At 36.8% G+C, this 15,679-nt stretch overlaps 1 protein-coding gene across 1 annotated transcript; it reads right to left on the reverse strand.

Annotated features, from left to right (window-relative positions):
- Positions 1 to 349: 349 nt before the first annotated feature.
- On the reverse strand, positions 350 to 3,718 carry LOC145032973 (uncharacterized). Its single transcript, XM_078981945.1, has 2 exons — positions 945 to 3,718; positions 350 to 864 (listed from the first exon to the last, which is right to left on the reverse strand). The coding sequence occupies exons 1-2, from the start codon at positions 3,577 to 3,579 to the stop codon at positions 497 to 499; spliced, it is 3,003 nt and encodes a 1,000-aa protein (XP_078838071.1). The 5' UTR covers positions 3,580 to 3,718; the 3' UTR covers positions 350 to 496.
- Positions 3,719 to 15,679: the final 11,961 nt, after the last annotated feature.

The following is a 15,679-nucleotide window of genomic DNA, read 5'->3' on the forward strand; positions in this document are numbered from 1 at the left end:
ACATTAAGCCGATTAACTAAATATGGAACAACACCTAAGACTGTCAATTACCATTTGCTTAGTTTTGATTCAATTGAAGATTCAATATGCAGAGACAGAGGAAGAATGAACTGTTTCCTTCAGATTACTCATTTCTGCAAAAGGGATCTTTTCAAATTTACCCGGTTTTATAACAACCGGGCATTACTTTGTGTCTAGGTGTATTTAGGGTTTCTCGTTTATAATTTTCTATAATGAAATTCAATGTATTAAAAATGTATCTCAAGTTATATATGACTACCTACTTGATCAAATGCTTGCACAGATGGTGATGAACATGGATCAAGGTTTTCTCAGACACAATTGAGAGTGATGAAAAAAATGAATATGATCAAATGAGAAGTACATGGAAAATTGTGAACCAATTAGGTATCATAAAATCTAATATTTGTCAAGGAGGTTGACATCACTTTATACTCTTAATAACCAAAATATTGATTAACATGGCACCTCAAGTTTATTGAAGCATATCCAGAATTCGTTGCAACTCATGGACAACATTTTTGATATTTGTCCTTTGTGGTGGGGACTCCATGGAGCATGATACTCCAAGCTTGACTGTTGAAGATAAGGATTCTTTTATTTTCTTTGCATATTCTAATGTAGATTGTGTAGCAATAGCATCCTCTTGAAGAAATTTTAGAAGGTCTTCATCAATAACATCAATTACATGGTCTGGCAAGGCCATTTGTGCAAATTTATGAAGGCTGAGGCCTTCATTAAAGATGTCATCAGTCGGCCTTTTCCCTGTCATCACCTCCAACAATAGTATTCCAAAACTATAGACATCCCCACTACTTGTCATCTCACTCCCCACACCATACTCTGCAACTTATAACCAATTACTTTAATAAAAGGTAATATACTACAAATAAATATGAGCATGTGGAATAAATGGACTTTACCTGGAGGTGTGTACCCAACCGTTCCTCTAATGCCACTTGTGCTGTTTTGGTTTGAATTTGTTCCAAGAAATCGAGCTAAACCAAAGTCTCCGACATGGGCCACCATATCATCATCCAACAGAATGTTGCTAGGCTTCAGGTCACAGTGAATGATGGTTGGCAGGCATTGATTGTGAAGATAATCAAGTGCAGATGCGGCATCAAGGAGGATTTTAATTCTTTGAAGAAGGTTTAGCATGGATGTAGATGCACTTGAATGCAACCAATCGTGTAAACTCCCGTTGGACATGAACTCGTATACCAAAGCTTTGAAGTCATTGCCTTGAAAGTCAACACCTGAGCATGAAGTTATTATCTTAACCAGATTCCGGTGTCGAATATTCCGCCATGCTTCACACTCGGCTATAAAGCTTTTGTGAGCACCTCGATTTTGAAGATGAAGAACTTTGATCGCAATAAATCTATCACCATGATCAAGTATTCCTTTATAAACAGAGCTGAAACCACCCTCACCAATCAAATTGGCTTTGGAGAAGCCGTTGGTAGCTTTCAGAAGTTGACCGTATGATACTTTCATAAATCGTTCGGCCCTTGATGGGGATCGAGAAGGTTGGCACTTCCTTTTCTTACACCAAACATACACTAAACGCAATACAGTAAAAAGTGTGGAAACAATTAGAATGACTATTACCAACTCAAGAACCCTTTTTTTATGTTTCTGTGTGATCTCATTGCATTTGGGTAACCCAAGTTCAGCCAAGCCACCACAAAGCCTACTGTTTCCCAAAACAGAGAATGCACTTGCATTGGCAAACACCAATAGCACTGGTACTTCACCCTCAAAATCATTAAATGATAGGTTTACATATTCTAATAACTTCAACCGTTCCAAGAATTGAGGAATTTGGCCTGACAAATTATTATGAGAAAGATCAAGTGTCGAAACTCCTGTCATTGAAATTAATGAGGATGGTATGGTGCCTTGAAATAAGTTGCCTTTGAGGGATAAGAATGAAAGGCTTGTGCAACCACCAAGGCTACTAGGAATGTCACCTGTTAAATTGTTATCAGATAAATCTAGAGAAGTTAACATCTTGAGGTCGCCAACCTCTGTTGGAAGTGACCCAAACAGATTGTTTTGAGAAAGATCTAATCTTATGGTCAAAGATGAAAGCTGAAGAAGTTGTTTAGGTATTGAGCCGCTGAGTTGATTGTTGTTAAGGAGCAAATCCAATAGATGATGGCAATTTCCCATGCTTGATGGAATATGCCATTCCAGTCTGTTGAAAGATAACCAAAGCTTAGACAATAAAGACATGTTCCCGATAGCATCTGGAATCGGCCCTGAAAATTGGTTTTTACTTAGTACGGCAACTTGTAGCTTTTGAAGCTGACCAATGGTGGAGGGGATTTTTCCTGTAAACCAGTTTTGTGATAGAACTAAGGTGGTCAAGCCGACTAGATTACCTATACTTGAAGGGAGGTTTCCATATATATCATTTCTTCCTAAGTTTAGAAGGCTGAGTTGATCAGAAAGATTACCGATTGATGTGGGTAGCACTCCTTGAAACTTGCAATTATAAAGCTGCAAAACCTTTAATTTGCTGCAATTTGTCATAGTATCAATAAACTTCATATCATCAGCCCCTTTGAATCTGTAGACGTTATTACCAAAGTTTAAGAAATATATGTCTTTCAGTTTTGCAAAATCAATTGCCAACTTTCCCCTAAAATTGTTGTTATTCACTTCAAGAAGTTGTAATTTTGAAGAATTAGATATCGAGGGTGGAAGAGGTCCGGTGAGTTGGTTATCCCGCAATTGGAGGAACTCAAGATTCGGGAGCATTGCACCTATGGCTGAGGGAAGACTACCAGTAAGTTGATTCTCACCCAAGGAAAAATAAGTTACGAGTGAGAGGTTAAAAATGGAATGAGGGATGGTTCCAGACAAGTTACAAGCACCAAGCTGAAGTACTGTTAAGCTTTTCCAATTTCCTAAGGTGTCTGGAATGCTCCCACCCAACGGATTGTAGGAAACAGAGAAGGATATCATCGATGTTATATTCCCCAAGAAAGCTGGGATTCCACCTGTTAACTTATTATCATAAACTCTAAACAAAGTAAGTTTGGAGAGGAAACTGATCTCTTTGGGTATGCTTCCAACTAGCTTGTTGTGATGAAGGCGAAGCCTTTCCATATCAGAACACCCAGACAAGTTAGTTGGAATGACTCCGTTGAATTTGTTAAAGCGAAGATAGAGGAAACGAAGCCTGAATAGACGACCCAGTTCATGAGGGATGGTTCCTTGAAAGCTGTTGTTGGTGAGAGAAAACATGCGAAGGAAGCTTAGGTTCCCTACATGAGGAGACAAGGAGCCTTGTAGGCCTTGTGAGATCAGTACTAGACCAATGACTCTTCTGTGCTTCTTCCCACATATAACACCGCTCCAATCACAAAAATGGAAGGAAGCGTTCCATGAGCTTAGAGCTTCATTTGGATCATGGGTGATCATCGACTTGAACCTCAACAACGCCTTGTAATCGGTCTCATTACCACCACCCGAAGCAGAGATGGTGGTGGTAACCAGAAATATACCGATACTATAAGAAAAGAGGAAAGCAATTAGAGAGTTCATTTTTGGAAATTGGAAGAGCAATTGTTGGCGTTTAAATTTATCTTCAGTTCTTGCATGTTAATGTACTTGACATGCACAAATAGTGAAATGAATGTCATCCGCAAATTCCTTATCAACTTTGACCATGACATTGAGGACCCTATTCCTCAAATAATGCTTGCTGCCAGTAGAAATCTGAAAAAGCTGACACTGCGTGTTGTATGTTGAAATCATAGCTTTGATAATGGAATGGTTGCTTTATGTTGAAATCATAGATATGATAATTCTTGCTTTTTTAATGCGATCGTGACTCTGTCTATTTGATTTCATCATTTCCTTTTAGAAGCAAGGAAATGGAAATCACATTTTGTTTGAATTTAGATGTTGGAATTTTAAGCCGTCTTTGATCTTTTTATTTGTTAATTATGGTGAGTATATATTATATGCTATATATAAGTCGTTTTAATTAGTGTAATTGAATATCTTCCCATTTTTCTATCAATTTGAAATGATGAAAAATATATTAAAATAGTATTAATCTTATTCAAATATTATGTGTAAGACACGTATATTACACATATTGATTTAAAAAAGATTAAACATTAAAGTGTAAATACAAAATATTTTTTAATGTACAACATTAAATTAAGAAAGAAAGAAATGTATTTATTGCAATTTAATATCATATATATAATATTTCATACTTTACATATATAAGTATACGACTTTAATTTTAAAAATTAAAAAAACTAAAAATTGACAAGTGGATAATATTTATTTCAAAAATATCTCAAAATAACAAATGTTAAAACTCACGAGAGATTGACATGTGACAAAAAACCTTTATTTATTAAGGAGGATGACACATGTCACAATTTCATATGGGTAAAGAAAAATTTAAAAATTTTCTGTGCATGCTACATTTTTTTTAATCTTTGTTCATACAACATTTTTTTAACCCTTTCAATTTTTTTAAGCTGCACATTTTGCACATTTCCTAGGAGCCTTGTGTCACCAAAACTATCAAAAAGGTATGATACTGAGAAATTTCTCGAAAACATATTTCCTAGGAAATTCTTCGGAAAAACATTTCCTAAGAAATCTCATAAAAATATATTCTAGGAAACTTCTTGAAAAAATATAGCCTTGGAAATGCCTTAGGATTTCCGACAAAAGATATCTCCTTGGAAGTTTCCATGGAAATCCGTCACAAAAAGTTACATAGGAGGGTTTTTCCTACGCAAAACTTTTCCTCGGTATTTCTTCGAAAAACAACGGTTTCCTAGGAATTAATGAGGAAATAGTCCCTCGGAAAAGACACGTTTTTTTTAGTAGTGTGTACATGCAAACTTTATCCACAGTACAATTAAGTTAACACAACAAGAATAGAAGCATGCCGAAGGGTAATTATAAGAAAGAACCAATCAAATTAAAAATAACTAAAACTAGTATAAATTTTAGAATGAACTACATAAAACATTCATGTTGTTTATGAATTTTGTTTTTGGATATGATTTTGATATTTAACACTTAGGATTGTTTGATATGCTTCTTATTAGGTCTGGTAAGAGGCTGAATCTGACTTGGTTTGGTAACACTTAGATTTTGTAAGATATCACACTTAAAAGACCTTTAACTTAGTACTAACTTCTCTGATATGTCTCTTACTCGGGCAGATTCAAGACCGGGCCGTTAGACCTTGACTCAATCTGACTCAATAAACAATTGTAACACCTTGTTTTGAGTCGTTTCGTAATTCAGGTCCGTGACCTGAAGATCAAGTATCATAAGGATTTAGGCTTTGGGAAAGAGAGGTTTAGACCCATTTGGATGTGGGTCATGTAGATTATGTGAACCAAGAGTTCGGTTTGTGCTTTGGAGTCAAAGGGTAAAATGGAAAAAGTAGATTTTAGTTCGATGTGTTTGAAGTCAAAAGTAATTATATAGGGTTGTAGAGCTCCTCAATACCTTTCCGTGGATATAAAGATCGTCGAAATTGGAGTTGAAACGAGGAAATTATGATTGCTTGAAGTTAGGATGATTTTTGGGTTAGTTGGGTTAGTCGCGTACACCAGGTGTACGGAGAGTACATTGGGCGTGCTAGGGCATCCCTAGTACACTGAGTGTACCAGCAGTACGCTGGGCGTATGCGATCAGTGCCCAAACCTTATTTTCGTGGTTTGAGCCCTATTTAAGCTCCTTAACTTCCCCAAACTCATTCCATTCTCGGTCTCCACCTCTCCAACACCCTCTCTTGAAACCCTAACCCTAGTTTGAGCCTTGTGAGCAAAAAGAAGGTGTTTTAAATCTTTGGAGTGTTCTTGGTGCACCTTGGAGAAAAAGGAACTCATTGAAGAAGTGTTGGTTGCATTGGAGCTTGTAGATCTAGACCTTGTCACCTTGATCTTTCTTTTAGAGGTATAAAGTTTGAATGTTGACGATGAAAGTGTTAGATCTAGCTAGTTTTGGGTGTTATGAGAACTTGGTCACTTTAAGTGCATAGAGTTTAGATCTTGAAAGTTTGTGACCTTGTTATGGATAACGTTGGAAACTTTATCCATCTAAACATCATATTGATTCAAATATGAAGGTTAGAGACCTGGACTTAATGGATTAAGTTGAAAAAGATGCACTTTTGGTCCCTTTGAGACATAAAGTATAGATCTTGTTTGTTGGGACCATTCTAATGGATAAAGTTTTCAACTTTATCCATTATGGAGTCATTAGGAACCATAAAAATGTAACATCCGTCCCTAGTTTTCCTCCATGCATGGTCGTAGATGTCTTAGTGGGTTAAGAAGTTAGGGTTTTTGGATGTTGAAGACTTAATAGGCATGCAAGACCATAAAGTTGGAAACTTTATGGTTAAGGATATCATTTGAGGGTTAGATCTGGATTTTGGCTAGACGAAGATTAATCGAGGGATTAAGCGGAGACCATAAATTACTAAATCGTTAAATTTTGAAAATTAAGTGTGACAAATATCATAAGAAAGTTTTTAAATACCACTAATATTATAGAAAAAATGGTTAATATGATAAATACAACACTAATCATTCCTCAAATTGTTTCTATCAAGACAAAACTTTAACGCCCTGTTTCGAATCGATTCCTAGTTTGAGGCTATGTCCGAAGATCGGTCATCTTAAGGCTTATGGCATTTGAAAAGGTGAGATATAGACCCATTTGGGTACGAGTAATGTAATGGAGGTGATCCGGGTGTTCGTTCGTGTTTTGGAGCCGAGGGGTATTTCGGTAAAGTGTCAGTTCATGCTTTTCTGGAAATTGAATTTTTATTCGAAAGGTCTTAAGGCTGATATGAGTTGTTAGGAGTGTAGGAATTCTCTTTACTTTTCATGGATATAAAGAACGTCAAAAAAGGATAAGGGATGTAAAAGTTATGATCATTTGAAGTTAGAAGGGTTTTGGACCAAACCGGGTATGCAGGCAGGGCATACCAGGTAGGAAAACATGGTGTTCATGGGAAAAGTGGATGCAGACACTTTTGGGGAATGATGGGCATTCATTGGGAACGTTGGGCGTTCGTTAGCCAGATGAAAACTGTAAGTCCCTAATTTTCCTGTGTATCAATCAGATCCGTTTAATGGTGCGGAATCCCAATCAAACGGATGATGTCAGATCAAATAGAAGAGAATGAGAAGAAGAATAATATGAATCTTCGTATGAATTGATATGAATTAAAGTTCCAGATACAAAAGATTCACACAAAATGCTCTCTGGCCGTAAACTCTCTTCTCTCTGGCCGTAAACTCCTTAGGGTTCATCAATCTCTACTCCTCACCCTAACACCTATATTTATACTTAGAGAACATGGGTCGGATAACATGGGCCGTAAATGGGTTTACGGCCGTAAGGTGTTTACGACTGTAAACTCAACCGTAAACATGACCATAAACTCCAAAAGTATTACAGAAAAATACAATTGCGCAGAAAAGCAAAGTATAAACCATATTTTGACCCAACAATCTCCCCCTTGGTTTATAGCTTTCTTTTCTTAACTGACCCAACAAGCTCCCCCTAAAAAGCACCTGGCTCTTCTTGTTAATCTTTATTGAGAGCTTGGCTTCAGCATTAATCTTCAAATTCTTCACGACTTCAAGATGAACTTGATGAATCTTTAATGAATGACTTCATCTTGAGCAGTTGGGCTTTTCTTCAGAATTTGACATTGAACGCACATTGGGTGAGGAGGCTTCTTGTACTGATTCTTGAAAGATGGTGCTTTCAGCTTGAGAATCTTCAGAGAGAACATCAGAGAAAAATAATCTTCTGGATCGCTTCAACAGGTTTAAGATAGTAGCAGACTGATTGAGGAGGCTTCAATGCAATCCGTCACATAATCTTCAATTTCAGCTTCACCTTGCTTCTGGGGTTGAAGGATTGAATGTCGAAAGAATAATCTTCATTTCTTGCTCCTTCGAATGAGAATTCTTCGATGCTCACGGACGAGGCTTTAGCTCAGAAATTTTCAACACAAACTCCATGAGTCTTATCTATACTTGAAATCACTTTTCAAGACAAAACAAAACTAAAAGAAAACTTAGCACACAAAACAAAAACAAAAATATTTTTGGATTTTTCATATTTTCCGAAAAAAAAATAAAACAGAAATAACACTATTTTTTTTAATTCTCCCCTAATATTTAAATTAGAAGAACACTATGAATGAACGTAACAAAAAAAAAATAATAGCTAACTTTAAGAGTGATTTGGGATCAAAGTTATTGGACAGCCTTATTCCACTTGTCGGTACCGTTATCTTCACATCTTCGTCTGATCGATCGCCAATATTGTGGTCCACTTAAACACGAAAAATTTGTGACAGTTTACCAATGACACGATACATGCATATATCTAATTGTAACATTACTATCATGATTGGCCCTAATTCTTAAATAAAATTTTCTTATGACCATTTAACTGACTACAACCAGGGATATTGTTGTCCACCTAAATTGAGCAGCGAGATATATAGACAATATGTATGTGTTCAATTTTAAGTGTAATAGAATGTGTTTCCCGCTTCCTGATATGCCCCAGCCATCAAGAACTTCCGGAGTACTCCTTACAACGGGTGAGCAGACAACCATTCAGAGAGAGGACAGATTCAGAATTCTATTACTTAGTGTTTCAGAGAGGTTGAGAAGTAGAATGTTGCATATGCTGTGTACCAGGTCGGATTAGAAGTCACGCAAAGGAGACAACATATGGCTAACACATGAGAGGAATTTCATATATATAGCCTGCAGAGAAATAGAGTTGCATATGTTGTGTACCAGGTCGGATTGGAAGTCACGCAAAGGAGACAACATATGACTAACAGACGAAAAGAAAGAAAATGATATTCTACACACCTAATATATCGGAATTTACTAGTCGCCCCATCCAACTGGAATTAAGGACAAAATCTACATATCGAGGAAAAGTGAATCCACAATTCTAGATACGGGTTATTTAATGTGACCGATAGATTCCCATGTATATCTCCCTGCTCAACCTATCCGAGCGTCGTGACATTAGGTTAAACGGATCTAACTAGGTCAAAGTTTGTCATGTCCTTAAATTCATTAGGTTCAACTCTCCCTAGTTAAGTCCATTTAAAATCTTTCGTGCCTACCAGCGCATCGAACACAGAGCGTAGACGATTTAACTTAGGTACGTTACGCCGATTCAGATTGCCCGTTATCACTTGCTAATTTCATTTCCCAAAACATCTCCTACAAGCACATTCCATTAACACCATAATTTTTTATTTTATGATTTTCTAAGGTTTTTGGATATTTTTTTTATATTAAAATTTTCTAATTTTTGTTTTGCTTTTATTTCTCCCCCTAAATTTGTGCATAGGAGAGAAACGAAAATAAATACGCAAATTTAAACTATCCTAAAACAAAAATTAGTCTTTAAAGCGAATCAGCTTAAGAAAAACTCAGGAGTATAGAGAAGAAAATTCAAACCGTAAATCACCGATTGAATTTGCATCTAGAAGGTCTGAGAACAGCACGCGTAATCTCAGAACAGATCCAAAAATTCTTCACATCGTTAAGCACTAACCCCATGAGTGATCCTTCCTTTCTTCCCTTCCCGCAAAGGAAACATACTCTCAAACAAAATTCCGAGTGTTGTATAGTTGAGAGACGCCTCCTATCATGTGCTTGGAACAGCCACTACCAACAAACCGAAGTATAATGATATGCCTCCATGGCTGCTCTGACACAGAGCGGGATCGGTTGGTCTTTGGAACCCAGTCCATTTTGAAACTGGGTCGACCTTTGTCATCAATGCACAATACTTTCTCCCATAACATGTCCTATTTATCACAAACAGAAGACGTAGAAATATTGGAATCATTAGGAGATTTAGGAGATTGAGCCTTTGGTAGCCATTGGTAGTTAGGTTTAACCCATTTCTTTTTCGATCCGATGGGTGGCTCGGTACTTGCTTTCAAACTTGATGTCAGACGTTGAGATGACTTTGACTTAACCGGTCTTTGTTTCACTGGAGCATCTCTTGGATTGGGCTTCTTGGCCGGCATTCCCTTCTTGCCCTTAGCATTCAGATTCTTGGCCTTGTGGGTTTGATTCTTGGCCTTCTGCGCGTTCCAGTCACCATTGTCTGAACGTGACCTAGAAGGGTTTCTTTTGAAGTATCTCCCACTTGGCGTGTTTTGCCATCCTTGTGCGCAGTAGGGAACGTATGCACGATTTGGACAGTTTTGGGCAATGTGTCCAGGAGTTCCACAGTGAAAACATGTCTTTTTCTTCATTGTGAAGTTGTTTCTTCCTGCCCCTGGTGGCATATCCTTGCCCTGTCTCTTGTTGTTCCCACATGCACACTTGCAATAGGCACTTTGTTGCGCTAGAATTGGAGGCCTGTATTTCTTAACGACAGGTTGATCAGAAGCAGCTGAGTTCGAAGCAAAAGACTCAGAGTTCAAAGAGATGTTGGTTTGTTCAATAGTGCTCTCCTTGTTCTCATCTTCTGCTACTTTACCTGCACATGAAGTAGACACATTAGTATTTTCAACCTGAATACCTCTTGACACAAATCCACCTGGTTTTCCATATTTAAGATGTGCCTCCCTGGCAACTTCTTCCTGTGTCATAGGGATGGATGTGTAGTTATGATTGAAAGGTGGAGGAACACTATCATACCCTAAACCCTTGTTTTGATTATCTTTGAATTTTAATTGGGTTTCAAACAAGGAATTGACTGTCTGACTTGACGCAGTATAATTTTTAAAACTAACATCTGTTTTTCCACACTTAATTTTTAAAGCGTCAAGTTCTTCAGTTACAGCAGCAAGTTGTCTCTTAATATAGTCATAATTTTCACACTTGTTGCTATACTCTTCCTGAAGTTTTCTAAAGTCCTTGGTTTTTGCTTCTAATTCAGCCTTCAGGGGTTTCGATCCTTTCCTAAGTTGATATCCTTCATATCTCAGGTCCTCAACTTCTCTTTTAAATAAATCAATTTGTTCCCGAAGAAATTTAATCGTAGCTTCACAAGCTGGAGTACATGTAACTTCAGTGACCGGAATGTTTTCAGAACTCATTTTTTCTCTACACTTCAAAGCATCAAGTTCTTCAATTACATCAGCAAGACTAAGATGATTGAGATCTTTTGTCTTATTAATGATAGCTACATTCATATCCCACAATCTTGGAAGTGAATTCAATAGCTTTTTGTTTATCTCAGATTTAGACAAGAAGATCCCAGCTATATTAATCTCAGTAGTAAGTGTAATACATCGCTGCAACTGAGTTTCGAGGGTTTCTCCAGGGATATAATCAAAAATGTTGAAATTTTGTGTTAACATATCCTGACGACTCTCTTTCATGTTTTCAACTCTCTCGTAGACCTTAAAATCAATTAAAAAAGCACAATTAGAAGCTAAAATAAAACCTAAAAGTCAAATTTAAAAAGTCAAACTCAAAAGTCAAACTTGAAAGTCAAACCGAAAAGTTAAATTTGAAAATTTAAAAGTTAAAAGAAAAAAGTCAAAGTTTAAAGTCAAAGGTCAAACTTGAAAGTCAAAGTCAAAATTTAAGGTCAAACTTGAAAGTCAAAGTCAAAATTTAAGGTCAAAAGTTAAAAAATAAAAGTCAAAAATTAAAATATAATTTTATTTATTAATTTTAATTTAATTTATTTTTTATTAATTTATTATTATCATTTTATTTTAATTTAATTTTGGATGAAAAAGGAATTTAAAAATTGAAAGGAAATTTAATTTTGGGGTTAAAAGTGTTAAAAAATGAAAGTTGGAATCGACAGGGATGGGTTAAGTTTAAAAATTCGAAGTTAAATCACAAGAGATTGGTTGGTTGAGTTGGTTAAGTGCGCTGATTTGTGAATTGGATGTCCCAGGTTCGAACTCCGGCACCTTCAAATACGTTCCCCCCTTTTTTTTAGTGTATGCGAAGCGAAATAGGTTGCGAGGCCGAGGAGCTATGCGAGGACGAGGCTGCTTCTTGCGAGGTCGTAAACTCCGAAGCCGCAAACCGAGGCCGTGAACTCCTCGGACCGCAAACACCGGCCGCAATCCTCCGACGACCGTGAACTCCAAAACCCTGGCCGCCGGCAGCAAACTCTGAGTAAAAACACCGATTTTTCGACTTTGAAGCTCCAAAACTCGATCAAAAACCTCTTTTTATGAAAAACACGAAGAACAAACCCCCCTTATTTTTCAGAAATTTATCCAAAAACGCAAGAATATTTCAAAAATAAGATCAAATAATGCTCCAAATCTAACAAAATTGACTGATACAACCAAGCTCTGATACCAATTGTAAGTCCCTAATTTGCCTGTGTATCTATCAGATTTGTTTGATAGTGCGGAATCCCAATCAAACGAATGATGTCAGATCAAATAGAAGAGAAGGAGAAGAAGAATAATATGAATCTTCGTATGAATTCATATGAATTAAAGTTCCAGATACAAAAGATTCACACAAAATGCTCTCTGGCCGTAAACTCTCTTCTCTCTGGCCGTAAACTCCTTAGGGTTCATCAATCTCTACTCCTCACCCTAACACCTGTATTTATACTTGGAGAACATGGGCCGGATAACATGGGCCGTAAATGGGTTTACGGCCGTAAGGTGTTTACGACTGTAAACTCAACCGTAAACATGACTAGAAACTCCAAAAGTATTACAGAAAAATACAATTGCCCAGAAAAGCAAAGTATAAACCATATTTTGACCCAACAAAAACCCTAATTTGGGGTCTTGGACCCTATTTAAAGACCTTAAATCACCTCCAATCCTCATTTTCTTCAGCCACCATCCTCTCTAACCCTAAGAACAAAACCCTAGCCTCCATTTGAGTATTTATTGAGCTTCATTGTGATTTTGTGTGTTTTTGGTGCTTGAGGAGGAAGAAGGAACTTCTTGGAGAGTCATTTCTTGACTTAGAGCTTTTGGATTCAGGCCTTGTACACCTAGATCTATCTTTTGGAGGTATAAAGTCTCAACCTTGATAGCTCTTTCATATAGATGTAGCTAAGTGGTATTTTGTTATGGTTTTGGTCCCTTTGTGGTGGTTCTTGTGAGTAGAAGTTACTCCAGAACCTTTGAGCTTCATATATGGTCTTTGTTGGGGTTATAGAGTTATAAAGTTTGGATCTTAATGAGTATTAATCTTCCATGCATGATTTGGTAGTCTTTTGATGAATTTTGGGATTTAAGGTTTTGATTTGGGTCCCATTAGGTTATGCAAAGTTATAAAGTTGGAAACTTTATTTGTAACGCCCGTAGATCTGAACTAGTAAATTTAGAGATAATGAGCATAAAAATGAATTTTTGATGGAAGATTATTTATAACGAGTAATCTTAACCAATTTGTAGAATATGTCACAAGGGTTCCGTACATATAAAGAATGCCGAAATCCGAGTTATAACGAAGAAGTTATGTCCCGTCGAAGTTTCGTGACAAAACCGACACGACACTACGCGACATAAATAGTGAATTTATGATAGAGGACTTTTTGACCTTAGTGATCTAAACAAAATTTGTAGTATACATTAAACCAATAGTGTGCATAAAAAAACACCCAAATCTGACTTCGTATGAGGAAGTTATGATTTTTCTAAGATTTGGCCTAGCAGTGCACGACCCGAAACTCGAATTCTAGATCAACCGGTTTTTGACCAACGTGATCTAAATGATAATTGAAGATATCATTAATAGGAACTCAACGACAAAAAGGCAGACAAAAATGGAGTCCGTATGTAGAAGTTATGAATTTTACGCGGATATTTAACAATGTAGTCACCTTCTACTGTTAAATTTAAGATTGGTCGAGAATTAGCCGACGGAGTCAAATAGAAAGTTGTAGATCTTATTTTTACCTACGCGTGGATATAAATAACATCAAAAACAGAGCTTGTATGCAAAAATTACGGATTTTAGAAGTCGGAAATATGTTGTGCAAAAATGGACGATGTGATACAATCTTGACCATTGTTTTCTCCCCAAGTCTTGCCACCGGATGGTGACATGTGACACCAAGTTCAACTATATTTCACCCTATAAATAGAACATCTCCCGCCCTCATTTTCTTCACACCTTTCACATTCTTTCTTCTCTCTACACTCTCTCTAAATCTCTCCCAAAAACTCCCCTAGCGCTAGAAGAAATCCCCAGAGCGCTCGACGGCTCCGAGAAGAAGAGCTTTCAGCTCGGAAGTTCTACCCCTGCAGAGCCCGACTTCTAGCCAAACCTCCTAGTAGGTAAGATACGCCTACCTAATTTTTAATATAGCTTTTATTTAAATATAGTAATGTTATTAGGACCTTATAATAGTTATTTGAGCTATTATTATAGGTTATATAAGTGTCGTTATAATATCTTTTTAACAACTCGCAGTACGGGGAATCCGATTTGAAGGGTCGCCTGGGTTGTTGGATTTCAGAAGTGCTATATGCCAAAATGATCCTGCCTCCGGTGTTTCATGCTTGGCCCTTGCTTGTACATAGTGGGTGATGAGTATTGTTTAACACTTATATAATAGTAATAATAGCTAGACTATTAATTAGTCTCGTTGAACATTAGACTAAACTCTAGTGGAAATGATACTAGGTTTTGTCAATGAAAATTTGTTTTAAAGTAAACGAAGTGTTGTCCGATTACCGAGTCACCACCTTTGCAGGTGAGTGCATAATTACTTTCATCTTACACATAGATATGAAGTATTTTATATAAATTATGTTCTATGTGTGTATACTCTCTGAATACTTTCAGTCTATGCTGGATGAAACGTTTTATACCTGTTTTAAATGAACTAAACTATATATGTATTTAATATCTACAAAATGTGTTGGGTAAAACATGGGTAGATTAGAGGTGAGATAAAATATGAGCGATGGTATATGGGTGATAACTTATGGTGCAAAGCGACGACTTCAGCAATGAGCCAAAGCGATGAGCCAAACGATGACCCAAGCGATGGCCCCGTCATCTAGCAGAGTATGGATGAGAACCACAAACTAGTCTAGACAGTCTAGTGGAGGACTAACAGACTCACAACCTGTAAGTGTTGTGAACGACGTGTTCACTTGGTGTACTAAAAAAACCCATTGACATGTATTACGAGTGGACTCTCAAAAACGATACTGTCAATAAATGAGATAAACCCTGGAGACTATGCAAACTTAGTGTCGATTCCTTAGGATACTCCTTAGGAATGAATGAACGAGGAATAGCTGAATCTTAAAGAAGATCCTTAAGAGTAAAGAAGATAATGGGGATGGGTAATTGGGTTGATTGTTTGATGTTGAACATAATAATTATATTATTGTGGGTTGGAAACCCTATGTACTCACCAAGTTTCCCAACCTGACCCACTCAAGCTTATTTGTATCACAGATGTCGATATGAAGCTACTTTATATTGAGAGATTTAAAAGAGATGTAGATCACTAGTGTAAATGAATGTAAGTTCTGTTTATGCTTATGTTTCTGTATTGACGATGACATCCCAAATGTTTTAAAATGGATAAAAACACATTTCTTCGGAAATGTTTTGTTAACGTATTTATCATGTTTTTTTTTCTGGGAACAAATTCCGCAACATTTTTATTATAAGATGTACTTTGA

Source organism: Lactuca saligna, chromosome 2 (assembly GCF_052625555.1).
Source record: "Lactuca saligna cultivar CGN05327 chromosome 2, ASM5262555v1, whole genome shotgun sequence".
NCBI classification, from domain to species: domain Eukaryota; kingdom Viridiplantae; phylum Streptophyta; class Magnoliopsida; order Asterales; family Asteraceae; genus Lactuca; species Lactuca saligna.